This window comes from Rhineura floridana, chromosome 14 (assembly GCF_030035675.1).
Source record: "Rhineura floridana isolate rRhiFlo1 chromosome 14, rRhiFlo1.hap2, whole genome shotgun sequence".
Lineage (NCBI taxonomy): Eukaryota > Metazoa > Chordata > Lepidosauria > Squamata > Rhineuridae > Rhineura > Rhineura floridana.
Window position 1 is genome coordinate 17160267 of NC_084493.1, and position 27739 is coordinate 17188005.

The following is a 27739-nucleotide window of genomic DNA, read 5'->3' on the forward strand; positions in this document are numbered from 1 at the left end:
GGGGAGTATGTCGTCATGGTGCTTAAGGTTGTCATGGCATCGCGCTAGGCTGCGGCTGTCGTGGCAAGGTATCCAACTGGTGAGAGCAGTTGGCATGGCAACCTCAAGGGGATTGGCATCATGTTGCCTCCTCCCTGTACTATATCGGGAGGGAGAGAGTAGAGGTTGCCACCATACAGGGGTTCCTTTGTGGGGCTGGTATCATCACACCAGCTCTTATTATGGCCACGGCCACCACGGGCACAAAGAGCATGAGGATGCTCAAATGTGGCTTCCTGCTGGGAGCTGGGAGGGCGTAGTAGTTGCTAAGACGCCTTGGGGAGGAGGGGGAGAGAAAGGGCCTTGGTTGCCATGAGGAGCCCTCCCTCCTAGGAAGCTGGTTACCATGGCACCACATTAGGCGAGGATGCGGTTGCCATGGCAGCCACGCGGGAGGGGAGGAAGAGGCAGAAGGAGGAAAGGAGCATCGAAGCGACGTCGTCGCGACCTCCGGCCGTCAGGGGCCGCTGCCAAGCTGTCTGTCGAGGGAGGAAACAAAACGGCCAACAGCAACCAAAAACAAAATTAGAGCTGCCGACGCTCTGGTCCTGACGCTTTTCACTCTGTGGTACCTGGGTAAGCTTCCGGTTTAGGGCGCGTACGCTCCTGCCGCCGGCGTAGAAGTAGGCTTTGGGGGCTCGTTGGTGGCGGACTTCGCTCCCCCTCCTCCTCCTTGTTTGGTGTAAACATGGTGGCGGCTGCCGCTGAGTGAGTGATGGAGGCGGCCTGCTGTTCTGCCCCGTAAGGACTGGGTGGGGAGGGAAGCGGTGAGGTGCAATCTCTCCCTGCTCGACCCCTTCCTTCGTATCCGCGAAAGGCCGCGGGGAGGGGGAGAGAGTCGGCGCGTCTCCCCCCACTCTCCCGCCTCTCACCCTGGCCTCGGGTCTGCTCCTGTCCGAAATGCCCTTTCCCGATAGTGATGCGGTTGAAATGTTCAGTGACTGCCCAGGAGGAAGGAGCCTCCAGAAATCTGCAGAGGGCTCCCTTAAGTAACTGCTCCAATGTGGTGGCTGCAGCAGCCATTCCTACATTCATTTTTAAAAATAAATAATTAAACAAACCCAATAATTAAAAGTTCCCGGGAGCCCAAGCAGAGGAGGCTGCCCACTGTATCTGTGCATGCTTTGCTGTTCTCAGTCCATTCTGTCTTCCAAGAAGCATCCGTTGCCCATGTCTGCTTCAAGTGTGGTTGGATGATTCAGTCACGCCTACTATAGAGATGCACAGAATTTCGGTCCCTTAGAGGCAGCTGCCAGTTGCATCCCTGCATGAGTCGTCGCCCTAGGGTTTGGCTTCCTTCCTTACAATCGTGTGGTGTGCCCAGAACAATGACTTTTGGAGAAACAATGGTGGGGTGAACATCTTTTGAGGGTTGGTAGGAAGGTAGGTACCTCATAGGGTAGGTAGGAAGCTGTTTTATACTGAGTTAGACCATTGGTCTATAGAGTTCAGTAGTGCCTACACTGACTAGCAGCAGCTTTCCAGGATTTCAGACAGGGGACATTGTCAGCCCTACCTAGAGATGCTGGGGGTTGAACCTGGGACCTTCTGTATGCAAAGCAGATGCCGTGCCTCTGAGCTATGGCCATTTTTTACATAGGCTGTACACACAGAGAAATGTGTATCTAGTTTTAACTCATCTGAGGCACACTTTTCTGTTAGGAATTTGGGGAACACCAGTTTAAGAGTATTTGGACTTTGACCAGGGAGGTCTGGATTCAAATCCCCATTCAACCCTGAAGCTGACAGGGTGAGATTGAGCCACTTGCTATCTCTCAGCCTAGTCCTTTCTCTGGTGGTGGTTGTAAAGATAAAAGTACAAAGGAAGTGAGCCCTGTACTCTTTGAAGAGGTAGTGGAAATTTGTACTTTTGCAGGTGCTTTGCTGTCTGTCATTCTTAACCTCAGCACCTCTTGTCTGCCAGCAGGAACATTTTCTTTTGTCAAAGCTTGGTTCTTGCAGAATATTTGAGAACAGTTATAAACTGGTTCTGTTTTAATTGTATTTCTAGAGTACTCTGTGTTGCATAGTAGCAGGCATTTCCTTTTTTGATACATACATATCACTCAAGAGAAACTTCATGTTTTTACAAAGAACAAGGTATTGCTCAGTTCTTGTAAATACAGTGTTTGTGTTCAGATATTCTCTTCAGGCTTCGTGCATTGAATACATGCATACATCTGCTGGCCAATGAGCAGACAGTCATTTCTCTGGCACGCAGTACAAAGAGCCAGGTAGAGCAGTCAAGGTGTAACAGTTGAACTACAAATCCCAGTATCCCTAACCATTGGCCATGCTTGCTGGGGCAAATGAGTGTTGGAGTCCAACAACATCTCAAGAGTCACAGGTTTCCCATCTCTGTGACAGAGTCTCAAGCCACTTTAAAACAAACACATTTATTGTTGCATATGTTTTCGTGGGGCATAGTCCCACCTTACCCGATTTGGCGTAGCAGATTTAGATTTAATATTGGCTGTTATGTGAACAGTGATACATTTAATCTTAAACAGATGCACTGTGTGAGTCTAGCTCTGACTTCTCTTTCCTTTGATCTTTTCTCCCTGCATTCTCATTCTCACAGAAACCGCAGTCTTCTTTTTCCTTGACGGCATGATCTGCCTTTTGACTCCATCACATTCTAGCCATCCTGGGACTTTTTCCACTAGAAGAAGATACTATGGATCATGAGGCCCCTACTATCAGGCCTCGTCGGATCCAGAACCAGAATGTCATCTACCGTCTAGAACGTCGAAGGATCACCTCTGGCAAGACTGGCACTCACTGGCACCAGGTCCGCATCTTCCACCAAAATGTCTTCCCCAATTTTACAGTGGTCAATGTTGAAAAACCACCCTGCTTCTTACGGAAGTTCTCCCCTGATGGAAGGTACTTCATTGCCTTTTCTTCAGATCAGACTTCATTGGAGATCTATGAGTATCAAGGGTGTCAAGCAGCAGAGGACCTCCTCCAAGGCTACGAGGGGGAGATATTGGCTAATGGCAATGACCAGCGATCCATCAACATCCGCGGGCGACTCTTTGAACGTTTCTTTGTCCTCCTTCACATTACCAACGTAGCCTCTAATGGTGAGCACTTGAACCGTGAATGTAGCTTGTTCACAGATGATTGCCGCTATGTCATTGTTGGCTCTGCTGCCTATCTTCCTGAGGAGCCTCACCCTCCCTTTTTTGAGGTTTACCGTAACAGTGAATCAGTGACACCTAACCCCAGGTCTCCTTTGGAAGACTACTCTTTGCACATCATAGACCTTCACACAGGCAGGCTGTGTGATACCAGGACGTTCAAATGCGATAAAGTCATCTTGTCCCACAACCAAGGGCTCTATCTGTATAAAAATATCCTGGCCATCCTGTCTGTACAGCAGCAAACCATTCACGTCTTTCAGGTAACACCTGAGGGCACCTTCATTGACGTACGGACGATAGGCCGCTTTTGCTACGAGGATGACCTCCTCACACTCTCTGCTGTCTATCCGGAGGTCCAGCGGGATTCTCAGACAGGCATGGCGAACCCATACAAAGAACCGTTCATAAATTCTCTGAAGCACAGGCTGCTGGTCTACTTATGGCGAAGGGCAGAGCAGGATGGGAGTGCTATGGCTAAAAGGAGGTTCTTCCAGTATTTTGACCAGCTGAGGCAGCTGCGCATGTGGAAGATGCAGCTCTTGGATGAGAACCATCTCTTCATCAAATACACAAGTGAAGACGTGGTCACGTTACGGGTGACAGACCCTTCACAGGTATGGATGTAGCCTCTGTGGGAGCTATTGTGGCAGGATGGCTTAGAACTAACCCTGATAACTATGTTCTGCCCAGGGCTGTGGAGTCGGAGTCATGGAGTCGGAGTCAGAAGCAATTTTGGGTGGAGTTGGAGTCAGTAGAAATGTACCGACTCCGGCTTCAAAATAAATTTTGATTGACAAATTTTTTAAAATATAAATTCAAAATGTCAAAGAAGCTTCCTATGAAGTCAGCTGTAGTTGAGCATTTCACCATAACTCAAGATGGAAAACATTTTGTGTGTCAGTGTATGACACAGGACCCAGATGAAGACAAATGCTGTGATGCCAAGATCAGCGCATATTCAGGCAGCGATAAAAATGTTCCTATGAGAGCTTCCAATTTAAAAAGACATTTACAGCCCTTTCCAGGGCTGTGGAGTTGGAAGCAATTTTGGGTGGAGTCGGAGATGGACAGTAGAAAAATAGAGGAGTGGGAGTCGAAGGTCTGGCGTACTGACTCCTCAGCCCTGGTTCTGCCTCCAGTGTTGGAGGCAGGATGCCTCTGAACACCAGTTGATGGGAATCACAGGTGGAGAGAGTTCTGTTGCACTCAGGTCCTGCTTGCGGTCTTCCCACAGGCATCTGGTTGGCCACTGTGAAAACAGTGCTGGACTAGATGTGCCATTGGCCTAATCCAGCAGGCTCTTTTTACATTCTTAAAATCTTTTGATGATGAAAGTCTGTTCTCATGCTTATAAATGCTGTAGTCCAGGCTTCCTGTCAGCATGCTGCTTTGAGTTTTGTGCGTGGAGAACTTGAGAAAAGACCTCCGGGATCAGGCTGAGGGTCTTTCCAATCCACCATCCTGTTTCCAACAGTGACCAGCCAGAGGCCTCTCATCAGCACACAGGGATGAAGGCAACAGCCCTCCCATGTTGCTTGTTCCTCCTGTAACTGCTGTTCAGAGTTATACCGACTCTGAACATGAAGGTTCCATTTACTTAGCGTGGCTAATAGCTGTAGGTAGACCTAACCTTCATGTATTCCTGCGATCCCTTTTAAAAGTTATCCGAACAGTGGAGATTACTACGTTTTGTGGCAGTGAATTCCGTGGCCTGATTATGCATTGTGTGAAGTAGTCTTTTTTGTATGTCTTGTCAGCTCTGTCCCGAATCTACTGCCCATTAGTTTCACTGGATGAACTTGGGTTCTAATATTGGGAGACACAGTGGAACAACTCTAATACAAAGCCCTCTCTGTCCCCCCATTTTAAAGCAGTGGTGGGAACCTGTTGTTCAGCAGCCACATGGAACACCCATTCGAATTTCATGCAGTCCTCTGGGCGATGTGGACCCATTGTTGCTCTTCATACTGTTCCTGCAGGAGTCTGTGTGTGTCTGTCTGTCAGAGAGAGAGTGTCACCCAGAGGGAGGCTGCATACACACCATACATTTAAAGCACATTTCTTCCTCCAAAGAATCCTGGGAACTGTAGCTTACCACACACAGGCTCACAATTCCCAGCACCCTTATCAAACTACAGTTCCCAGGGTTCTTTTTTGGGGGGGCAGGGTATGTAAGCTTTGAATATATGGTGTGTATGCAGCCTTTAAGAGAGAGAAAGAGATGGGGAACGTCACAGCTATGCAAGCCTCAAACCCTGTCCACTTTTGACTCTGGCTCTGCCTGCTTTTGGCTTTGTCTCTGCCCACTAGTAGCATGCGACCCTTGACAGAAAAAAGGTTCCTCACCCCTGCTTTATAGCAATTACAGTTTTATACCTTTCTATCAAGCTCCTGCCCTTATTTGTCATTTTTTCTAAACTAAAAAAGATCTAAACATTTTTGCCCATTTTGTTTGTTTATTATATTTGTATCCCACCTTTCCTCCCAAGTATCTCAGGGTGGCATACGTGGTTCTCTCCCTCTCCCCATTTGATCTCTCCAACAATCCTGTGAAGTAGGTTAGGCTGAGAGGCAGTGACTGGCCCAAGGTCACTCAGTGAACTTAATGGCTCAGTGAGGATTCAAACCTGGGTCTCCCAGGTCATAGGCCAACACCCTAAGGGATTTGTATGTTTTGCTGGGGTCTCTATTTTATATAGCCGTGTTCCTTACACGATTTAGTAATGCAAACCTCTCTCCTCTGTGTTGTCACAATTTCCTGATCAGTACCCATGTTAGTCTGTTGCAGCAAAAACAACAAAGGGTCTTGTGAAGCCTTAAAATAAATGTGGAGTAGAGTGTTGTCTTAATTGATGTTGTGATGGAACAAGGTAAGGGATTTTTTGGTGGTGGTGAATGTGATGAAGCCTCTGCTTGGCAAGCCAAGGGAACTGGGCAAGTAGAAGCTCTTGGTCTGCCGATGGCTGAGCTGCTGTGGTCTGAGAACAGGAAAGGCAGCAGGATCTAAGGAAGGAGGGATAGAAGAGGCAGGGGCCTGAGAAGGTCTAGAAAAGTGGGGGGGGTAGAGTCCAACAAAAGAGATCTGGAAAAGGAGTGATCTAGAGCAGTGTTTCCCAAACTGGGACTCCAGATGTTGCTGGACTACAGTTCCCATCAGCTCCAGCCAGCATGGCTAATGGCAAGGAATGATGGGAACTATAGTCCAGCAACATCTGGAGTCTCACAGTTTGGGAAACACTGATCTAGAGGAATGGGAGAAAGGGAGAAGGTGAAGCCTAAGAGGGGGCTGGGAAACTGGGAGAGAGAACTATGTAGAGCAAAGAGGTGCACATGGCTAGAAACTGCAGATGTGAGGGAGGCTGAAGTTGTCATGCTGATTTCAGGTGACCACTCTCCCCCCCCCCCGGCCTCGTGTTTATTGTGATGATCATGCTGTTGTCCAGGCTGTCAATAACAATCAGGCCTAGTCTCAGTGGGGTATCTTCTACTATTCAGTTGGTGGCTTTGATTGATTCCCTCTCTTCCTCTGATTCTGTATTAAACCTGCCTTAGAATCAGTCCAGGAGGTCCATAAAGAAAATTATGTTTTTCTTTCCTTCAGTTCTAAAGATTTCTATTAACGTTACCATTTGCCTGGCACCCAATACCATTTGCATTCTTGGAGCTCTGCTCCTTTTGCATTTCTTCACTTTACATCTCTAGAAACATACAAACTTGAATCCTACGTGGGCCAAGAGATGCTTTTTGGCAGCAGGTCTTCTGACCGTAGCTGTGTTTGTGGCTTAAACAGGAACTAAACCAGACTGTCCTCCCAAAGGCTAGTAAATTTCACTAGTTTATAAACGGACACCCCCCCCCATCATATATAAGAAGGTGGCTGCACATTGCGACCATTTAGGTGGGAAGCCAATAGTGTAGCATCCCTTTCACAACTATCTCTTGAAAGCTGCATCAGCTTCTTTTCCAGGAAAGAGAGCAAAGTCCAGGACAAGTCAACAGGGTGGGAAACAGCTGCAAAAGAAGGCATGTATGTTAATTGAGAGCCAGTGTGGTGTAGTAGTTAGAGTGTTGGACTACAACCTGGGAGGCCAGGGTTCGAATCCCCACATAGCCATGAAGCTCACTGGGTGACCTTGGGCCAGTCACTACCTCTCAGCCTCATGGAAACCCTATTCGTAGGGTCAGCATAAGTCGGAATCGACTTGAAGGCAGTACATTTACATTTATTTTTTACATGCTGTTGCTGCTGTGTTGGGCGGTTTCCCTCCACTCCCCAATCTTGTGATATTGATTGGAGTAGAAAGATTTAAATTTGTGAATTTTCCTTGCTTCTCCCTGATTATTATTTTTAAAACCTCAGCCTAGGCTACTATGATTCACACCTTCCATTAGCAAGATTGATGGCCTGATTTATCTAGGGCTCTTTTTTACTTCTTAGAAGACTTTGGAGAGGTGTGGGTTGGAACTTCGGAAGCTGCCTTATACCAAGTCAGACCATTGGTCTCTCTAGCTCAGTATTATCTACACTGACTGGCCTCAACTCTCCGGGGTTTCAGGCAGAAGTCTCTTCCAGTTGTACTTGGAAATACTGGGAAATGAACCTGGGACCTCTTGTGTGCAAAGCATAGGCTTTACCACTGAGCTATTGTCCTTAAGGCTACTCCAGTCTCCCCAGCCTGTTGAAATAGTTGCACGAGGGTCCTGGACCATTTCCAAGCACAATCCAAACCTTGTGTTTCAAACCCTAAATGACTTGGGACCCAGATGCCTGAGGAATAGTGTTCTCCTGTATCAACCTGTCAGTGCACTGACACTGGCTTCAGAACTTTTTCTGTAGTGAGTGATCAGAGATAAAACACTAAGCAGATACACAAAACTGCAGTCAGTCGCAGAGTGGAAAGATGCCACAGGAGTTAAGAATGCAGACCCTATTAGATCCAATCTAACTAGCAACGCTAATGTTAATGTCCCAGGGTGTGGTCTGAAGGCACATGGGACCTCCACTTTGCTGATGCTAAGCAGGTTTGGGTGTGCTCAGTGTCTGATTGGGAGACTGTCTGGGATCCACAGGTATGCTACCTTGGGTTCTGTGATGGAAGAAAAGTGGGATATAAATGTAAGAGAATAAATAAAATAAACATGGAACCAAATTGGGTTACATGGTTATTTCCTACTGAAACTCTTAAACCACTGTTTCCCAGAAGTTAATGGACTACAACACCCATCATCCCTGACCATTGGCTTAGCTGGATGGGTCCGATGGGATTTGGAGTCTAGCACCTTCTGGGGGCCCAAGGCTGAAGAACATGGTCTTAAGTTCTTTTTGTCAACCTAACAACCTAAGTTGTGGTAAGGTGGGCTGTGACTGGACCTTCCCAGTTGTGGCATCCCACTTGTGAAATTTACTTTCCATGGAGGCTTGCTTAGCATCAACACTATTTATCTGTCAGGCACCAGGCAAAGACCATCCCCCCCCCAGGCTTTAATCTCTGGTGGGTTTTAACTCTTGCTGAAATTGCTTGTAAGTGCTGCTTTAATTGTTATATTGATTATTATGGTTCTAGTATTTTACAATCTGTTGTACGATAATCTGTTGAAAGTGGATAAAGAAAAGTTTTTTCTCCCTGTTTGATAACACTCACACTCTGTTCTAGTGAAGCTAAATGTTGGAAGATTCAGGACAGACAAAAGGAAGCACTTCTTCACACAGTGTATAGTTAAATTGTGGAATTCACTCTCACAAGAGTCAGTGATGGCCACCAACCTGGATGGCTTTAAAAGAGGATTAGACACATTAACATAAGAACATAAGAACATAAGAAGAGCCTGCTGGATCAGGCCAGTGGCCCATCTAGTCCAGCATCCTGTTCTCACAGTGGCCAACCAGGTGCCTGGGGGAAGCCCGCAAGCAGGACCCGAGTGCAAGAACACTCTCCCCTCCTGAGGCTTCCAGCAACTGGTTTTCAGAAGCATGCTGCCTCTGACTAGGGTGGCAGAGCACAGCCATCACAGCTAGTAGCCATTGATAGCCCTGTCCTCCATGAATTTGTCTAATCTTCTTTTAAAGCCATCCAAGCTGGTGGCCATTACTGCATCTTGTGGGAGCAAATTCCATAGTTTAACTATGCACTGAGTAAAGAAGTACTTCCTTTTGTCTGTCCTGAATCTTCCAACATTCAGCTTCTTTGAATGTCCACGAGTTCTAGTATTATGAGAGAGGGAGAAGAACTTTTCTCTATCCACTTTCTCAATGCCATGCATAATTTTATACACTTCTATCATGTCTCCTCTGACCCGCCTTTTCTCTAAACTAAAAAGCCCCAAATGCTGCAACCTTTCCTCGTAAGGGAGTCGCTCCATCCCCTTGATCATTCTGGTTGCCCTCTTCTGAACCTTTTCCAACTCTATAATATCCTTTTTGAGATGAGGCGACCAGAACTGTACACAGTATTCCAAATGCGGCCGCACCATAGATTTATACAACGGCATTATGATATCGGCTGTTTTATTTTCAATACCTTTCCTAATTATTGCTAGCATGGAATTTGCCTTTTTCACAGCTGCCGCACACTGGGTCGACATTTTCATCGTGCTGTCCACTACAACCCCGAGGTCTCTCTCCTGGTCGGTCACCGCCAGTTCAGACCCCATGAGCGTATATGTGAAATTAAGATTTTTTGCTCCAATTCATGGAGGATAAGGCTATCACGGGCTATTGGGCACAACGGCTTTGTTCTCCCTGCGCAGGCAGCATGCCTCTGAGTACTAGCTGCTGGAGAGGGCAGGAGGGGAGGGTGCTACCGTGCTCAAGTCCTGCTTGCAGACTTCTCAGTGGTATCTTGTTGGCCATTATCAGAACAGAATGCTGGACTAGGTGGGCCACTGGCCTGATCCTGCAGCCTCTTCTTCTGTTCTGAAGGGCTTAGGAGTTTAGGTTTATTAGTCATCAGTTGCGTTGCGACTCCTTCACATGCAAGATGGGTCCCAACAGAGAGACCACTGATGCAGGGAGAGGGGAGAGGAAGAGAAAGATGTGTGTATATGCTCAAACATTAGAAGTGGGACTTTAGTTGCAGGTTGGGGTTAAACATGGGTCATTGGGGATGAAAAGGTGGAAGAATACTACATTGGTTGATTTTGGGGGTGGTTGGACAGTGTGGATTGTTATCTTGCAGCCAGTTGCCCTGCTGTTTCAGTTGCTGAGTTTGGTTGATCAAACCATTGACGGATCTTTCTTTAGACAGGTTAATTGATCCATTGGGTCAGTTGTCTAGTTAGGGTGACAAGGAGGGTACAAGACAGGGGTGGGGAATCTGTGGCTCGCCAGATGTCAGTCCCAGCCAAAATGGCAAGTAATTGGGGATGATGGGAGTTGTAGTCTAAAATATATGATGGGCCAGAGGGTTCACCATCCCTGATGAAAGAGTTTCAGTGGAAAACAGCCGTGCAGTCTGATTTTGGCCCTATTTTACTTGGAAACAAGTACTGTATTTGATGCCGCTTGCTCCCTGGTAAGGTGTGTATAGGATTGCAACACAAATGCAAGCTGGTATTGGGGAGCTGGATCACAAAAGGCTCGGAACTCTTTGGATACAAACATTTCTCAGAGAGAGCGTATGGTGCACTGGTTATGCATAAGCCGAGGAGACATGGTTTCAAATGCCTCTTTAGCCACAAAGATTTGTGGGTGACTGCAACACTTTCTCTCTTTTTTTTAACCTAACCTACTTCACAAGGTTGTTGTGAGCATAAGGGGTAGAGGCATGTAGGCAACTGTGAGCTCTTTGGAGAAAAGGTGTGATAAGCATGTACTAAATTATGCAATGTTACTAAGATCAATTAGGATCCCAGTTGTACTGCTGCATACAAATGACTTCGTGGAGGAATTCTTAGGATTGCTACAAGAATGAGAAAAAGTCTAGAATGCAAATTGTGTGTGTGGTGGTGGTGGCGGCGGGGCTAAAGAGGATTGGATATGTTCAACCTAGAGAAAAGATTAAAACTGATGGAGGAAGAGCATGCTGGTGCCAGCTAACATTGTTGGAAATGATCTTGGAGAGTTGTGAGAGCTGTTATTCACAAGGTAGGAGGCAACAGAAAGTCAGGCTCGATATCAGGATAGAAGAGCCTTTATAGTCAACGTAAGCTGTCTAAGGAAGTTGTGGTGAACAAGGAAAGGCTGGACAGGTATCTGTTGGGTCTGCTTCTGAGCTCTCAGGAATCCTACCTTCTTTAGGCCAATAAGCTGGACCTGTAAGACTGCTGCTGCTCTGCAGGGTCAGAGTTTTCCCAAGGGGGCATCAAAGGGTTCTTGGGCTCTTCCAGATAAATCATGTTCTTTGAGCAATCCATGTGCAATTTGTTTCTCGGTTGTGTGAGATCCCATAGACCACATTTATTGTGATAAAGAATGCTGTGTGGAATTTAGTTGCCTGAATGTTGCAAGCATCTATCAGATAATGTCTGCAGTGTCACTGGTTCCATACAAGCATGACTACCCATATTCTGGAAAACCAGATTGCACTTTTAGGATTTCACTCCCCCCCCCCACACACACACTTATGGCAGTGACTGGAGTAGCAGAGACAAATGGGGAAAAAGAATAGGGAAAATAGAGCTTAGATTGCCAGTATGGGGCAACTGACCTTGCCATGGTAGCTGTAACAGGCCAGATTTTTCACATGACTTTCTAAGTAAGTGTATTATGCACTATTTGCAGCAATATGGACTAGAAACATTTTTTTTAACATGGAAACTTGGATTAACAGATAGCAAACTCTGTTCAAACTTGAGCAATGAGTCTGTAGACATGCAGAAATACTCATAGTCCTAATCTTTTGTCTGCAGCATGTTACCCAGGGAAAGATTTCTTCACAAGTACCTAGGTGACTGATTGCAAAACCAAAATGCAGCTTTTGGACATTCTTGGATAAGAACGCCAGTAATTCAAAAGGAATAGTTAATGGCGCTCAGTCTTTCATTTCCCCAGCAGCGGGAGATCCTGAAGGGTACACCGTTTACTGGCAACAGTAGACCACAATGCACGTTAAAAGGCTCCTCTCGGCATGTTGGAAATATTAAGACAGGAAAAGAAAATAAGTGCCCCCCCACCCCTCCCCAAATAAAGCCGACCAACTCTCACCTCTCTGCATATACAGGGGGGAAATAATTCATTGCCAGCTACCACCTGGCTGAAAAAATCACTTCCCAGCAGGAACTGAAATTAAATCTGCCACTCTGAAAAAAAAAACACATTTTTGGCAGAGAAAGGAAACAGAAACACTGATGTGTCCAGCTTGAAATAAATAAAACAAGAATTGGAGGAATTTCACATTGCTTTTTAAATAATTTGACGGTTGTTAATAGGGTAGTTAATGTGTTGCTCATTGCGATGGCTGGGAATACAATGGATCGGTGGGAGGAATGCAGAATACCCCTGCAAAATGAGCATCTGTCTTGCTTGCTTAAACTGGTTGGTGGTAGGAGTTACTCATGTAACATGGTCTGTGCGTCTTTCATTTGGGCTCAGCTGGCTGATGTTAATTCTGCTTCTTCCTTTAGCCTTCTTTTTTTGTCGTGTACAACATGGTGACCACCGAGGTGATCGCTGTATTTGAGAACACATCAGATGAGCTGCTAGAACTCTTTGAAAACTTCTGTGACCTGTTCCGGAACGCCACGCTGCACAGTGAGGCGGTTCAGTTCCCATGCTCAGCCTCTAGCAACAACTTTGCCAGGCAGATCCAACGCCGGTGAGCCCTTTGGACCATGCATGGTTGGCCAGTCCATTTGCAAAGCCAGCGAAGTTGGAGGAGCTAAAACAGTGGCTTCAATTCAAGCTCTCTGGTTTAACTGGCTTTGTTGTTATAATGCCATAGTGTGCATGTAGGATGATGATGATGGTGATAATAATTTCTGTAGCACTGGGATAGGCGGCATGGTGCCCTCCAGATGCTATTGGATTTCAGCTCCCATGAGCCCCAGCTAGTGTGGCCAGTGGTCAGGGACGATGGGACTTGTAGCCCAACAACATCTGGAGGGCACCACCTTGGCTATCCTCTGATGTAGTGCTTTTAACATGTTCCAGGTGCTTTACATACATTATTGGTCATCCTTAAACAGCCTTACAAGGTAAGTTAGTATTAGTATTGTGGTCCCCACATTGCAGATGGTGAGGCTAGGGATGCTGGGCTGCCTAAGGCCAACAAATGAGTTCATGGCAGAGGTGAGGTTTGATCAAGGCCCTTGGGGAGGGAGCTCAGAGGAACAGCACCTGCTCTGCATGGAAAAGGAGTGGGCAGACTGGCAGGATTTGCTTTTTCACTGAGGTCCAGCAACCAGAGCCAGGCACAAAACAGTGGCTTTGGTGGGGGTGGAGCTATATGCAGATGGTGGCCTAAGGTGCAGTTGATGACCCACTGTCCCCTATGAGCCTCATATTGGGATAACATTCATATGCAAGTGAAAATCTTATTAATTATTACAGCTCAGGAATTGTCACGCAAAACACAGTAACGTTGCCACAGATATTGCCACAGACACCCACGCTATAGGAGCCTCTTGACTGGATTATTGTAACATGCTCTGCCTGCACCTGCCCTTGAAGATGGTCTGGAAACTTCAGATTGTTCAGAATGCAGCTGCCAGGCTGTTGAGTGGCACAGCCAATTGGGACCACACAGCACTGGTTTTGAAGGGACTGAACTGGTTGTCTATAAGTTTCTGAGCCTAGTTCCAAGTGTTAACATTAACTTATGAACCCCCCTGGCCCCAAACGACTTGGGGCCCAAATACCTTTCTCTGTACCAGCCTGGCCATCCTTTAAGATTGGCAAGGAAGGCTGCCCCTGTGGTTCCACTGCCAGGTGAAGCTTATGGTGCAGTGGTGTGAGAAAGAGTCTTCTCTGTGGTGGCGTCCTATCCCTGGAATTCCCTTTCCATGAAGATGCATCTGGCTCAGACGTTACTTGGGTTTTGATGCCCGTTTAAGAAGCATATTTTACTAAGGCTTTTGCATGAGGTGAGGTAATGTGACCTGTTGCCGATTGCATGGTTCACCTCCTGTATTATGCATTGTACTTAAACAGTTTTAAGAGGTTTGTTTTGTGTTTAGAATTGCTTTATGGTAATTGGTTAGCACGATTGGTGTTGACCAGTTTTGCTATTTTCTTGTATTTCTGTAAATCGGGGGGGGATTAATAAAATCAGCTAACAGAGCTTGCACAAAGATCAGATCAAAGGGAATTAATTATGGCTGCCATCCAGAAGTAAGCTTCATTGGGTTCAATAGGACTTACTCCCAGATAAGTGTGTATTGGATTGCAGCCTGAGACTCCCATTTTACAAGTGGGGAACACTGAGGCTAAGCAATTAGCAAACTGTCAGCCATGCCACAGATAGATAGATTTTTAATTTTCAAGTCCACTTACCATTCTTCAACTACTAGGAGTAAGAAGCCCTTGCTGACCTACTGTAGATCACCCAGAGGACCAGTAGATCCCAGTCTGTTTCTTGCCAGCCGCTGCTCCAACCACAGCACCACACTGGCCCTTTGTTTGACTTGGGATGAAGGCAAAGGAGGTGCATCAAAGGCTTCATGGAAGAGAGATGGTTTGGGTTGGGATTCTAAATAAGAGAGGTGGGCGACATGAAAGGGAGAAAGATCCAAACATAAGGCGCAGCAAAACCAATACAGTATTGATTATTTGCGAGTTGTGCACTTGAGTCCACTGAAGAGAGCCTGGAGATCTCTTCTATCTCCAAGGCAAGAAAACCAGTTTAGTCTGTATACCAGAAGGAATTTTCCAGGCAGCTCAGCGAGAACAGACTTCTCTTCAAGGTCTTTTGCCTTCCATCTGCCTTCCCTACATCCACTTTACGTAATATGAACAACAATGGCTGCAGATGGATTTCACCCTTATCCTTCAACCTCAGAAGATCCATCTGTAGCTGTAAACCATTCAGCTTTCATATAGCTCATGGAGAAAAACAAAGATCAAATTGATGTGCTGCTAATCTCTCTCTCTCCCCATTTCTGATTTCTGCCATATCATGTAGCTCAGGGGCTCTTGATCTTGGGAATGAGCCAATTTGTATCAGTTTAGTTCAGGGCCTTCCTCCAGAAAGCCAGCTGTGACTATAGACTAGAGAATAAGGCGGCTGGTTTGTTGTAAAGGCTTTTAATTATTGCAGGGCTGACAGCTTTAATTGGTAGATCAATCAACTAAAGCTTTAGTTGATTTAATTGGTGGGGGTCAGTTTTGATCAGTAAAGCTGTGGGTCAGTGGCAGATCTTAGATTTCTGAGTCAGTGGAGAGAAGTGGAGCACACCTGAAAGGAATAATTCCTCTTCTGGAGGCAGGGTCAAACTTTTAGGGGAAAAGCAGTTGATGGCCAGCTTGCAGTGGACAGAACCTTCCTCCAGTATCCAGTCTTGACTCTGCCTTCAGCAAGAGTGCAGAGTAATCTTTTGGCTCCTGCATGCTACCACCATAGGTGCAGGGGCCCATTTTTGCTATATCTTAGTTTTTATTAGTAGTAGCAGTAAGGCTATTTTGGTTCTCATGTACTACTTTAATGGAGTCTGCAAAAGAGTATATTAAAGGTTTTTCCTCTTAATGATGTGCAGTAGCTGTGATTTTTTTCCTAATGTACTTTTATCTTGTTGTGAAGAAAGCATCTCAAAAAGGCACCTAAACTGAATGCAGATGGATTTAATTGATTAACTCATGCAGTGGCTTTCAAACTTTTTTTAGCATCAGGACACCTCCTTCCACATTGATTTGTCTGCTTGGGTCCCTTCCCGGGGACACCTGCTTTGACACAGACCCAGCATATGTCACACAGGATTTTGGACAGTGCTCTAGGACTCCCACTCAGTTTGTTTGGAGTCCTGCCCGAGATTACTGAGCCTTATTATTGCCCTGTATAAAGTGAGTCTGCACCATAGATCTCACACAGCACTCCCCTGTGGTTGCCTGTTGCAAGGGAGTGATCAGTAGCTGTCTTTCAGGGAAGCTTCTCTTCTATCACTGATCTTCTCATTAAGGACCCCATGATGAGCTTCCAGGGAACCCCAGAGTTCCCTGCTGGAGCACGCTGTGAAAACCATTGCACTGTCCAATTACTGTCTAAAATGCAAGTTGACTAATCAACAACAATAATAAAAAATGCTATTTAACAGGGTGGTTTGTAACAGATGCTATTGGAGGTCGCTGATTCATAGGGTCACTATAAGTCGTAATCGACTTGAAGGCACATAACAACAAAAGCAGATGCTGGATGATGTCTCCCATCATCCCCGACTAATGGTTATGTTGGCTGAGGCTGGTAGGAGCTCAACAACATCTGGAGGGTCACAGATTCCCCACCCCACCCCACCCCTGGTGGACAGTCTTCCTCTGAGCATATATGAAGCTGTTACCTTCCTGCTGTGTCAGGCCATTGGTCTATCTAGCACTGAACAGCAACTCTCCAAGCCCTTAGGCCAGGAGTGGCAAACCCTTTTTATCCCAAGAGCCACATTCCCTTCTGGGGGCCACATGCCAGTGGTGGGCAGGAACAGGGACAAAAGTGGGTGGGGCAGTGGCTGTAAGTTTTACCTGAGTACAGTAGGCTGGTTTCTACTCTCTCCCTCTCCCAACTGGGCAAGCAAGAGGCATGATCAGAGTTTACCTTCCAGCCAGGCAAATCCAGTCAAAGAGGGTATGAATCAGGACTAGTGAGGGTGTGGGTAGGGAGCAGATACAGCCTGTAGAGAGTCTTGAGGGTCAGATAGGCCTGGAGGGCCGCATTCGGTCTCCGGGCCTGAGGTTCCCCATCCCTGCCTTAGGCAGAGATTCCCTTGGGTACTTTCTACTTGACATGTCGGGGACGGGCTCCACCTAAACTCCAATCACTCCCCTTCTTTCACAAGGTAGTGAGCTTGGGTGTTTTATCTTTCCAACTGTACTTTTCCAAGGCTAAGACTTTGTGTTGTGGGCGGTGATGACAATGATGATTTTTATTGTGTTCCTTTCATCTACATACCATCACCCTGCCTGCCACCTTCAGATTCAAGGACACCATTGTGAATGCAAAGTACGGTGGGCACACTGAGGCCGTGCGGCGGCTGCTGGGACAGCTTCCAATCAGCGCTCAGTCATACAGCGGGAGCCCCTACCTCGACCTCTCCCTCTTCAGTTACGATGACAAGTGGGTGTCTGTCATGGAGCGCCCCAAGACGTGTGGAGACCACCCTATCAGGTAGGTGGTGTGCCCAGAATATTGTCCATGTTTAGAGTTGAATGCATGAGACCGCTGCTGCATTCTGGAATGAACAAAACGAGAGGCAGGGTATCGGAATGGTGGTTGTTTACGTTTTTCATTCACTTTATACAAAAGAAAAAGTCTCAAGGTGACCTAAAGAAGAGAAAACTTAGCGAGTAAAAGCAATTTTAAACCAGAAAAAATTAAAACAATGAACAATACAGAATATATAAGATGCTCATCCGGTAACACGTTCGTTTAAGTCCTACTTTCCGCACAAAAAGATGAGCACCCCAATTGAGGCAATGATTATCAAATGCCTGCATGAACAAAAAGGTCTTAGTCTGGTGCCTAAAGACTGGCAATGATGGTGTCGGGCACGTCTCCCCATGGTAGGTGGCAAAGGCCAAGCTGAAAAGGCCTGATCTCATATGGCACCCTCCGCACCTCCCTTGGGTGAGGCGTACGGAGAACTGCCTCTGATGAAGATGACAGGGTCTTGCTGATAGAACATTTTATCTGTTCAAGCCCACTTCTCAGCCTCACCCAGGTGCCCTGGAAGCCATGACAGGTAAATGGAGCCTCTCTAAATAAAGGCAAGCTACCCTTTAATACCAGGGGAGGGCTGGCTGCTGGGTTACATGGTCCTTAGTCTGATCTAGCTTTTGCTGTTCTTACGTCTTGATGTTTTTAATGATGATGTGGTTAAGTGCCTTAAAGAGACACTTCTAAGAACCAATGTTGCTCATCAGACTCCAGCAAAGATTCTCTCCATCTTCCAGGAGTCTCGTGGGGTGGCGTAACATTTTTTGAGCTGAGGGTCACGTTACCCTGGTGGAAAGTTTGGGAAGGGGGCACATTCCCAAAGTGGGAAGGGTCAAGCCCACAGACAAACTTACCCTTAACACAAACAAACACAGACACCCCCACCCCAAAGCCATTTCCCATGGACACAGAGGCATTTATTTAATTCTTAGTAACTCCAATCAAGTTTCATTTCCCATTTTTCTTCATAGAACTTACTTTTGACAGTGCCTGTAAACAAACCCACGTTCATTATCTGTCGTGACTGTGCAAAAGGCCAAAAGAAGCAAGTCATCTTAGCAGAGGCATGCAAATGAGGCCAATGGACAGCTGAACGGCAAGCTCTGCCATTCCTCTATTTAAACCCCCAAGTGTTACATTGCGGCTGCATCCCGAAAACGGCATGCGTGCAGTTGCAAAAATACACAGGCTGCTTTTGGGACATTTGCAGGGAATGGCTATTGAGACATATTCCGCTCAAAGGTCTTGCAGAGGAAGGAGTTGCAATGACACACTTGGCACGATGTCAAGCCCTTTTCCCTCCCCTGAACAGGTGACGACCCAGAGACCAAGATGAGATTTGGCTGTGGACCGGATGTGGCCCGTCGGCCACAGGCTCCTCACCCCTGCTGTATGGCCTAGAGAAATGGTAGTGGAGTAAAAGCCATTACTTTTATTGCCATTACTTTTGTTTTAATTAATTTCCTCCCTGCCACAGATACATCTCTGTGCCTCCTTTGCTATCTCTGCAGTTTGGGGGGGAATGTTCAAACCAGCTTAGCCCTGTACAGCATGCCTCCTAGTCATAAGTGCTCGATGTAAATGAATCATCCTGGCTTATTTTTCAGCTTGTTTTTCTCTCTACTGCTGGCCTTGATGCTCCGGGAAGGCTCTACTGGGCAGTCTTTTGTCTGTAGGTGGCAACATGTTTTTCCCGACAAAAGGCAACAGCTCTGCAGATGTTCTCAATAATGGGCTTTGGTGGTAAACAAAGCAAGTGGCCACCTTCTCCCGGCTTGTCAGCTGCGGTTATACAATGCTAAAGGCAATATATAGCATTTTGGAGCTCTTGCGTCTCCGTTATCTGCTCACCATACAGAAGTGCCTTCAATATTTTATTTCATGTATTTTTATTTATTATTACATTTATATCTCACCTTTCCTCCAAGGAGCTCAAGGTAGCATACATTCTCCTCCCGATTTTATCCTCACAAAAACCCTGCGAGGTAGGTTTGGCTGAGAGACAGTACCTGGTCCAAAGTCACCCAGTGAACTTCATGGCTGAGCAGAGAATTGAACTCTGGTCTCCCAGGTCCCAGTTGGACACTCTAGCCACTTTACCACACTGGCTGACCAAGCCAGTGTGGTGCCTGAACGGAAACATCCAAATGGGATGCTCTCAATTTAGTAATGCTAAATTGCTATGTCATTGACAGGTACTGCTATCCTTTCTTGGTATCCCAATCTCTGTTGTCTAAGTCAGGGCTACCTTAACCGTGCTGCCAGCCCTGGCTGCTGTCTCTGAGCACACCATATGTTTGAAGCAGAATTATATCACTTTAATAGTCATGGCTTTCTCCAAAGAATCCTGGTAACTGTAGTCTGGTGAGGGTGCTGAGAGTTTTTTGGAGACCCCTCGCAGAACTGCAATTGCCAGTGTTGGGAAGAGAGTTTGACTGATAAACCACTCTGGGGATTGTAGCTCTGTGAAGGAATAGGAGTCTTCTAACAACCCTCCGCCCACTTCACAAACTAGAGTTCCTAGGAGTTTTTGGAGGAAGCCATGACTGTAAAGGTGGCATAATACTGCTTTCAGTGCAAAATTAAGAATACTTGTTAATTTCCCTCCAATGAACACCTGTGACCATACTTGTCCTGAGTCAAATCATTGGTGCTCGGATAGCCCAATCTGGTGTATGCTGACTGAGAGCAGCTCTCCAGAGGTCTCTGGCAAAATATTTTCTACTCCAGTGACCTGGAGATGCCAGTGACTAGATTTGGGAAGCCTGTTTGCTGCCACTGGGATACGGAGTTGCTTTATGCCCATCTTGGCCCATCTAGCCCGGTAGCGTTTACTCTGACTGGCTGCAGCTCTCCAAGATCCCAGACGTCCTACTACAGATCCTTTGGACTGGAAATTCTGTGGATTGAACCTGGGACCTTCTGCGTGCAGAGCATGTGCTCTTCCACTGAGCAACACCACCCGCCTTCCTCATTTGAAATACAGATGCTGTGGCTTTACAACAGTAGTGCGATGATGAGGAGGGCAGATTCTGCCCTCCAGGTCTCTCTGCCTGGCCCTTGAGATTTTCCCCCAGCCACACCCTTCATTTGCCTTGCTTCACGCCCTCCTTGAGTGTTTTTGCCTGGCTGGAATGTGTCCTTGAACTCTGATAATCCTCCTTGCTTTGTTCGGTGGAGGATAGAGAGGGCTGTGGGAGTGTTTGTAAAATTTACGTGAATCGCCCTGCCCACTTTTGCCCCTGGTTCCATCCACCACTGGGATGTTTTCCCTGCAAGGCTACCCAGAAGGGAATGCAGTCCTTGGGCTGAAAAGGGTTCTCCATCCCTAGCGATGTGAATGCCCGGTAAAAAAAGTGGGGGGAGCTTTTTGCCTCTGAATTTTTCCATTTTTCTTTCTGGGCCTTCACATCTCTACTCACCCCTGGTGTAATGTAATCATCGTGATCCCTGTGATGTATATCACAGAGATCACATTCATGTATTCTGTAATCCTTTGGATAGTCCCATAAGGTAGGTTTGTATGATTAGCCCAGTCTTTGCATTTAAACGCTTGCCTAGTAGACATAGGTGACAAGGAACTGCATGTAGGCGAGTGCATAGGATTTCACACAGGCAAGCGAGTGGATTGGTGGTGGAGGGACAGAGCCAGACCCCCTCCTCGACATCCAGCATAGAAATGAAATGGGCTGCTGGAGGGGAGCCGGGGGGGGGAACAGCTCCCCATTCTTCCTCTGTCAGCCCTCAGTATGCTAGTAATTTTAATTTTGCAGGCTAGTAACTTTTGTGGGCTTATTTACAAGGCTGAATTAGTCATTTGGAATGTTTATAACAAAGAAAGGCAAGATATAAATTGAATGAATAATAAAACAAATACGGAAGACGTGAGGGCTGAGAGAGGATAATCAAGAGCTCAGCTAGTCAGTTCATTGGTAGGGGTGAGATTTCAGTCAGGGCTTTTCTTAATTCAGTCTCAGTTCTTGAGGCTTAACCTCCTGTGCTTTGAAATGAATCAGCATCACTTTAGTTTCCAGAGAAGCATCCCTCAAGGTTGAAGTTCAAAAGTGAGACCTGAAAAAGGTTAAAAAGTTGAATTGTGAAATTTGGTCAACCTTTGAATGTGTGAAAAAATTACTTTCCACTCTGAATGGTGTGCTCCTTAACTTGGGGATACCACTTCTAGCTGTCGTGAATCAAGGAATTGTGCCAAGGGAAACTCTGATGCCCCTTGTTCCTCAAAGAGCCATATAGAAAGGAGGAATTTCTTGTGAAGACTTAAGAGGATGTTGGATACTGTTTAAGGCATCCCTCTTCTAGAGCTGTTTGGAGGCTGGTCCCAAGTGAAAGTGTTCCTGGAAAGGATGGATTTCATCCCCTCAGTTTTATCTTGAGAACTGCAGATGTGTATCCCAAGTATGGAGCTGCAAAATGGGAGGAAAAGGATCCAGACAGAGAACATAGGAAGAGAGCCCTGCTGGATCACACCAAAGGTCCCGTCCTGTTTTCCCATGGAGGCCAACTAGATGTAAACGGGAAGTCTGCTAACCAGGGGCGGAAGGCAACAGGGGAGCAACCCTAAAGCTCTTGACTAGATTGGAAACTAACGTAAGGAGAGCCCTGCTGGATCAGGCCAAAGGCCCATCTAGTCTAGCATCTTGTTCTCACAGTGGCCAATTAGATGCCCATTATGGGAAGCCTGCAAACAGGACCTGACAGCACTGTTCCCCACTCTTGATTCCCAGCAACTTGTATTCAGAGGCATCCTGCCTCTGATGATGGAGGTAGAACATAGCCATCGAGGCTAGTAGCCATGGGTAGCCTGATCCTCCATGAACTGCCTAATCCTCTTTTAAAGCCATGCAAGTGGGTGGCCATCACTACCTCTTGTGGGAGTGAATTCCATCGTTTTAACTGCACTGCGTGAAGAGGTATTTTCTTTTGCCCTTCCCAAATCTTCCTAAATTTGCCTTCCCTCGGATGCCCCTGAGTTCTAGTATTATGAGAGAGGGAGAAAAATGGATCACTGTCCACTTTCTCCTCATTCTCAGCTTGTCTGAAGCCCTAGCCAACCTGACATTTTTCTTTTCTTTTGCAGGCTCTTGATGCTTATGACAGCCTCGCTGCTGTTCCAGCATCAGCCTTTTGCCTTCAGATGTGCTGCCTTGGCCCGTTCACAGTGGCCAGTTAATCAAATGAATAGGCTGGCTACTTTAGATCCTTTCCTGTTGTTACTTCTGGATCTTAGTGAGTTTCTTCCCACCCCACCCAGAGCTGTTTAGCTTTTTCTCCCACAAAGAGAATCATAAGGTTGGAAGGGGCCTACAAAAGTCTCTCCTCCTTAACCCTGATCTGTAACCATAGGACAAGCCTGAATAGACTGTGGTTAAGAAGGAAAGACCCTAACCACGATCCTGGGTTTGGATGACACATTAAGCCAAACCCTTGTCTGTTCTGCACTGTGCTAAAATGACCAGGGAGGAACAAAGTGGGTGTGAGCTCCTCTCCAGGAAATAGCACATTTGTGCAGTTCAAATAAGATATAATTTGGCTTACCATGATCATAGAATAGTAGAATTGGAAGAGGCCTATAAAGCCATTGAGTCCTACCCTCTGCTCAATGCAGGAATCCAAGTTAAAGCATCCCCAACAGGTGGCTGTCCAGCTGCCCCTTGAAGACCTTCAGTGTTGGAGAGCCCACTACTTTCCTAGGTCATTGGTTCCATTGTTGGACTGTTCTAATGGTTAGGAAGTTTTACTGATGTTCAGTCGAATTCTGTCTTCCTGTAACTCAAGCCGATTATTCCATGTCCTGCACTCTGAAATGATTGAGAAGAGATCCCAGCCCTCCTCTGTGTAACAACCTTTCAAGTACTTGAGTGCTATCATATCTCCCCTCAGTCTTCTCTTCTCAAGGCTAACCATGCCCAGTTCTGTCAGTCTCTCCTCATAAGGCTTTATTTCTAGCCCCCTGATCATCTTCGTTGCCCTCCTCTGAACCCGTTCCAGTTTGTCTGCATCCTTCTTAAAGTGTGGTGTCCAGAACTGGATGCAGTACTCAAGATGAGGCCTAACCAGTGCTGAGTAGAGGGGACCCAATACATCATGCGATTTGGAAACTATGCTTCCGTTAATGCAGCCTAAAATAGCATTTGACTTTTTTGCAGCCACATCTTGTTATTGGCTAATATTCAACTTGTGATCAACAACGCCAAAATCCTTCTCACATGTAGTCTTACTGAGCCAAGTATCCTCCATCTTATAACTCTGCATTTGGTTTCTTTTTCCTAAGTGTAGAACTTTGCACTTATCCTTGTTAAAATTCATTCTGTTGTTTTCAACCCAATGCTCCAGCCTATCAAGATCACTTTGAATTTTGCTTCTGTCCTCCAGGTTATTACCTATCCCTCCCAATTTTGTATCATCTGCAAATTTGATAAGCATTCCCTGCACCTCCTCATCCAAGTCATTATAAAAATGTTGAAAAGTGCTAGGTCCAGGACCAAGCCCTGCAGTACCCACTCGTTACCTTATTTTTTATTTATTTATTTAATTTAATTTATATACCGCCCACAGTTTGAGAAAGAACCATTGATAAGCATTCTTTGAGTATGCTTCTGTAGCTGATTGTGGAGATCCAATGGATAGTTGTTGCATCCAGACCACATTTACCTATCTGTTACAGAATTCTCCCAGGGATTGATGACAGGTTGACTGGTCTGTAGTTTCCAGGTTCCTCCTTTTTGCCCTTTTTGAAGATAGGGACAACATTAGCCCTCCTCCAGTCGTCAGGCAGTTCACCCATCCTCCACAATTTCACAAAGATAATAGACCGTAGTTCCAAGAGTTCTTTCGCTAGTTCCTTCATTACTCTAGGATGCAGCTCATCAGGCCCTGAAGAATGGTTGCTGTCCTTTCACTTCTGTGTTGTGCTCCATGTCACCCTAGCCCTGACTTTGGTTTCTTCTCCTCACCCTCTCTTGGCTATACAAATCTTTTTCCTCCTACACCCAAGCAGTAGCTGCTGGAATGGCTACTCTTTGCTTTTTTCCCTGGCTTCTGTTCTGAGTAGTGGAACAACTGCAGAGATTCTGGCCCTCCCCAGCTGTCCCACTCGCAGTGGATTTTTTCAGCAGCCTTCTCGCTCAAGGATGAAGTTTTGGGGTGTGGCGTGAATGGAGGCACAAGGAGTGGTGCAATTTTCTTGTTGGCAGCCGCTGTTAGAAGGCTGGGAAGACTTAAAAAAGGGTAATAGGAAACCTGTTTAGGAGCTTTTTTTTTTTGAAGAAAACAATTTGCAGGTAAACTTTCTATTTTCATAACAATTGGCATAGGGAGGGAAACACTCTATATTACTGTTATTGACACACATCTTGCATTTCAGTGCCTAATTTATCCACTGCGCTCGAGCCTGTGGAAATGGCCTCTGATTGAGGAGCACTCTTCAAAAACAGATTTCAAAACACAGAGCCCATCTTGGAGATTACAGGGCGCTTTTCTTGAGTATGGTAAATTGCCCTGAATTGGAACGGGAGGAGCAGACCACAGACCATGTTTTACATAGGGGGAGGGGGACATAAGCTCCACTTCCCTTTCTGTTCCTCTCCACCCCTCCCCGGCCAAAGTCCAGAAGGCTCTTCCCATGGAGGAGGGAATTTTTTAGAAAGCCAGCTACCAAAACTGTAGCTTTTGCACCTAGTTGGTGTCCATTAATTGTCAGGCTACCAGGGGCTTTCAAGAGGGGAGAGAGAGAGAGAATAATGGCAATGTAGAAAGAATGTGAGGAATTCAACTGGCTGCCTTATCAAAAGCTGGAGGGGTGTCTACACATTGAAAGAGCATCCTCATTCCCATTCTATAGCTGAAACTGTGAGCCCAGGAGCTGGAAGGGCATGCTGCTGGGTGAAGCATGTGGGATTTGCTCATGTGGGATTTGCTGAGAGCAGGGAGAAGGAACTCACAAGTAGCTCTCTGGGTCAGGGACTGTCTGTGTCTTTTGCTTATGTTCTGCTGTGAAACTGCGGTTTTCAAATTTTCTACCTGCAGGGAAACAGTTTCCACACCGATTTGTCTGCCAAGGAAAACCTCAGTGTCTGCTGTAGAAACCAAGTGCATTCTTTCTTTGATTTCATTTATGAATCGCTTCCCATAAAATATCTTGAAGTGATTTCACATTAAAAACACCAACAATTAAAACTATTCCACGTGTAAAAACAATTCCATATGTAAAAACAACTGAAAATCCAAGAGAGATACAGACTGGGATAAAGATTTCTACTTAAAAAGCTTGTTGAAAAAGGAAGATGCCAAAAAGGCGATAGAGATGGTGTCTGTCTGATATGTAATTGGAGGAAGTTCCAGAGGGTAGGTGCTGCCACACTAAAGGTCCAATTCCTACAATGTACAGAATGGAGCTCGTGATGAGATGGTATCTGCAGGAGACTGTCTCCTGCAGAGCACAGTGATTGGTTGGGTTTATAAGGGGTGGGACAATCTTTTAAGAGCTTTCTTTTGTTGAGCATTCTTGGGCAAGTTCTAGGGATAGACTTCCTTTCCTCCATGAATCTTTTTTAATCTAATCAGCCTTCAATCTCATAGAAAGATAGGGGGGCAACTAATAGTGCTCCTCTGGTTAATCTCAGTTCCCCCATCCCTGTGTTACCAGCAGCTGTTATACCAATTCCCAGTACAGTAGGGCCCCGCTAATACGGCGGGTTAGGGACCAGGCCCCCGCCATAAAGCGGAAATTGCCGTAAAGCGGGGCCCCATAGACTATAATGGGCTGTGTTGTGCGAAAATGACGTCAAAATGGCGCGCGACGGAAAAAACCTGCCATATTAGTGGAACAAGCGCTGTAACAGCGGGGCCTTTCCCTGATTGAAAACCGCCGCATGAACGAAGCGCCGTAAAGCGGGGCCCTACTGTATGCTTCTGAATACCTGTTGGGAATCAGGTGAGGAGAGCGCTGCTACACTCGGGTCCTGATTGCAGGCTTCCCATGGGGGCACCTGGTTGGCCGCAGTGAGAACAAAGTGCTGGACTAGATGGGGCTTTGGCCTGATCCGGCAGGGCTCTTCTTAGGTTACTCGCATTTCACACTTGTTTGCATGCCTAGCAACCAAGCAGCAAAGACTATTATGCTCAACAGACCAAGAAGCAAAGGGTAAAGAATGACTGTAGGCATTGGGAGGTGAGAATCAGGCTGCATGCACACCATCCATTTAAAGCACATGGCTTCTGCAAAATAATCCCGGGAACTATAGTTTGTTAAGACTACTGGGAATTGTAGCTCTGTGAGGGGTGAACTACAGTTTCTAGGATTCAGTGTGTGTGGGTGTGTTTTAAATGTGCTTTAAGTGTATTGTGTATATGCAGCCTATATCAGCACCTGCCCAGCCAGCCAGTCAGCCTATAGCACATCTTTGTGGCCTCATCCATATTTAGTTTCCACCATTTCATGGGCATTTCACTAGTTAACCAGTAATGTGATTTAATTCCCTTACTGTTCATTATCTAAAAAGATGGTCTTTTGTTTTTCCAAACTGTATTTATGTGAACATTCTCACAGTTCTGTCTTACTGCATGTGTGGGTTTTTTTAACACTCATCAAAATAACATGGCATATTTCTTTGTTTGCTGAATTGCAGGAGATTTACTCTCAAGTCATTTTCATGTAGTTAAAACTGGCCTTCAAGCATCATTCTCTCTCTCTCTCTCTCCTCCCGCTGCAGATTTTATGCCCGAGATTCTGGCCTTCTGAAGTTTGAAATCCAAGCAGGACTCTTGGGCCGACCCATCAATCACACAGTCCGACGCCTGGTTGCATTCACCTTCCACCCTTTCGAACCCTTTGCTATTTCTGTGCAGCGGACTAATGCTGAGTATGTTGTAAACTTCCACATGAGGCACAGCTGCACGTAGCACACTTTTTGCTTATGGTAGCAATGAGCACCGAGTATATGCATTTTGTCACAGACACACCAAAGCTACGGTTCTCACCCTCTAAGAAGCCAAAAGCCGTGCCCCGTTTGAGGATCTTTTAATGATGATTGTCTCCTCCAACATTATTGGCTCTGAAGGTCAGCTGACTGCTGATGAATTTAGAGTCATCGTATATCTCATCCTCATGTCTGTTAGACTTCAGCCTGTCTGCCATTCTTGGTTTGAAGCAAATTGTCTTGTAAATTACGCAAGCTCCAATGATTTCTTTTTCTTAAATGTTATTGCCAGTGAGCAAAATACAACAGAGGAACCATTTACATTTTA

General features: G+C 46.1%; 1 protein-coding gene across 6 annotated transcripts; it reads left to right on the forward strand.

The window, feature by feature from the left end:
- The first annotated feature begins 520 nt into the window (after window positions 1-520).
- Window positions 521-27739, forward strand: DET1 (DET1 partner of COP1 E3 ubiquitin ligase). 6 transcript variants are annotated; one of them, XM_061595606.1, is made up of 5 exons: window positions 521-615; window positions 2621-3799; window positions 12747-12937; window positions 17237-17428; window positions 27205-27739. In XM_061595606.1, the coding sequence occupies exons 2-5, from the start codon at window positions 2717-2719 to the stop codon at window positions 27392-27394; spliced, it is 1656 nt and encodes a 551-aa protein (XP_061451590.1). In that variant the 5' UTR covers window positions 521-615; window positions 2621-2716; the 3' UTR covers window positions 27395-27739. The 6 variants fall into 6 exon arrangements, with proteins under 6 accessions (XP_061451590.1, XP_061451588.1, XP_061451585.1 ...); XM_061595604.1 differs by lacking the exon at window positions 521-615 and adding an exon at window positions 622-806; XM_061595601.1 differs by lacking the exon at window positions 521-615 and adding an exon at window positions 622-780.

What these genes read in the sequence shown, in the direction of transcription:
- DET1 (XM_061595606.1), top strand. Translation starts at nt 2,717, where the DNA reads ATGGATCATGAGGCCCCTACTATCAGGCCTCGTCGGATCCAGAACCAG. An exon ending in GGGTGACAGACCCTTCACAG is followed by an intron (nt 3,800 to 12,746) that starts GTATGGATGTAG and finishes TTCTTCCTTTAG; the next exon opens with CCTTCTTTTTTTGTCGTGTA. An exon ending in TGTGGAGACCACCCTATCAG is followed by an intron (nt 17,429 to 27,204) that starts GTAGGTGGTGTG and finishes CTCCCGCTGCAG; the next exon opens with ATTTTATGCCCGAGATTCTG.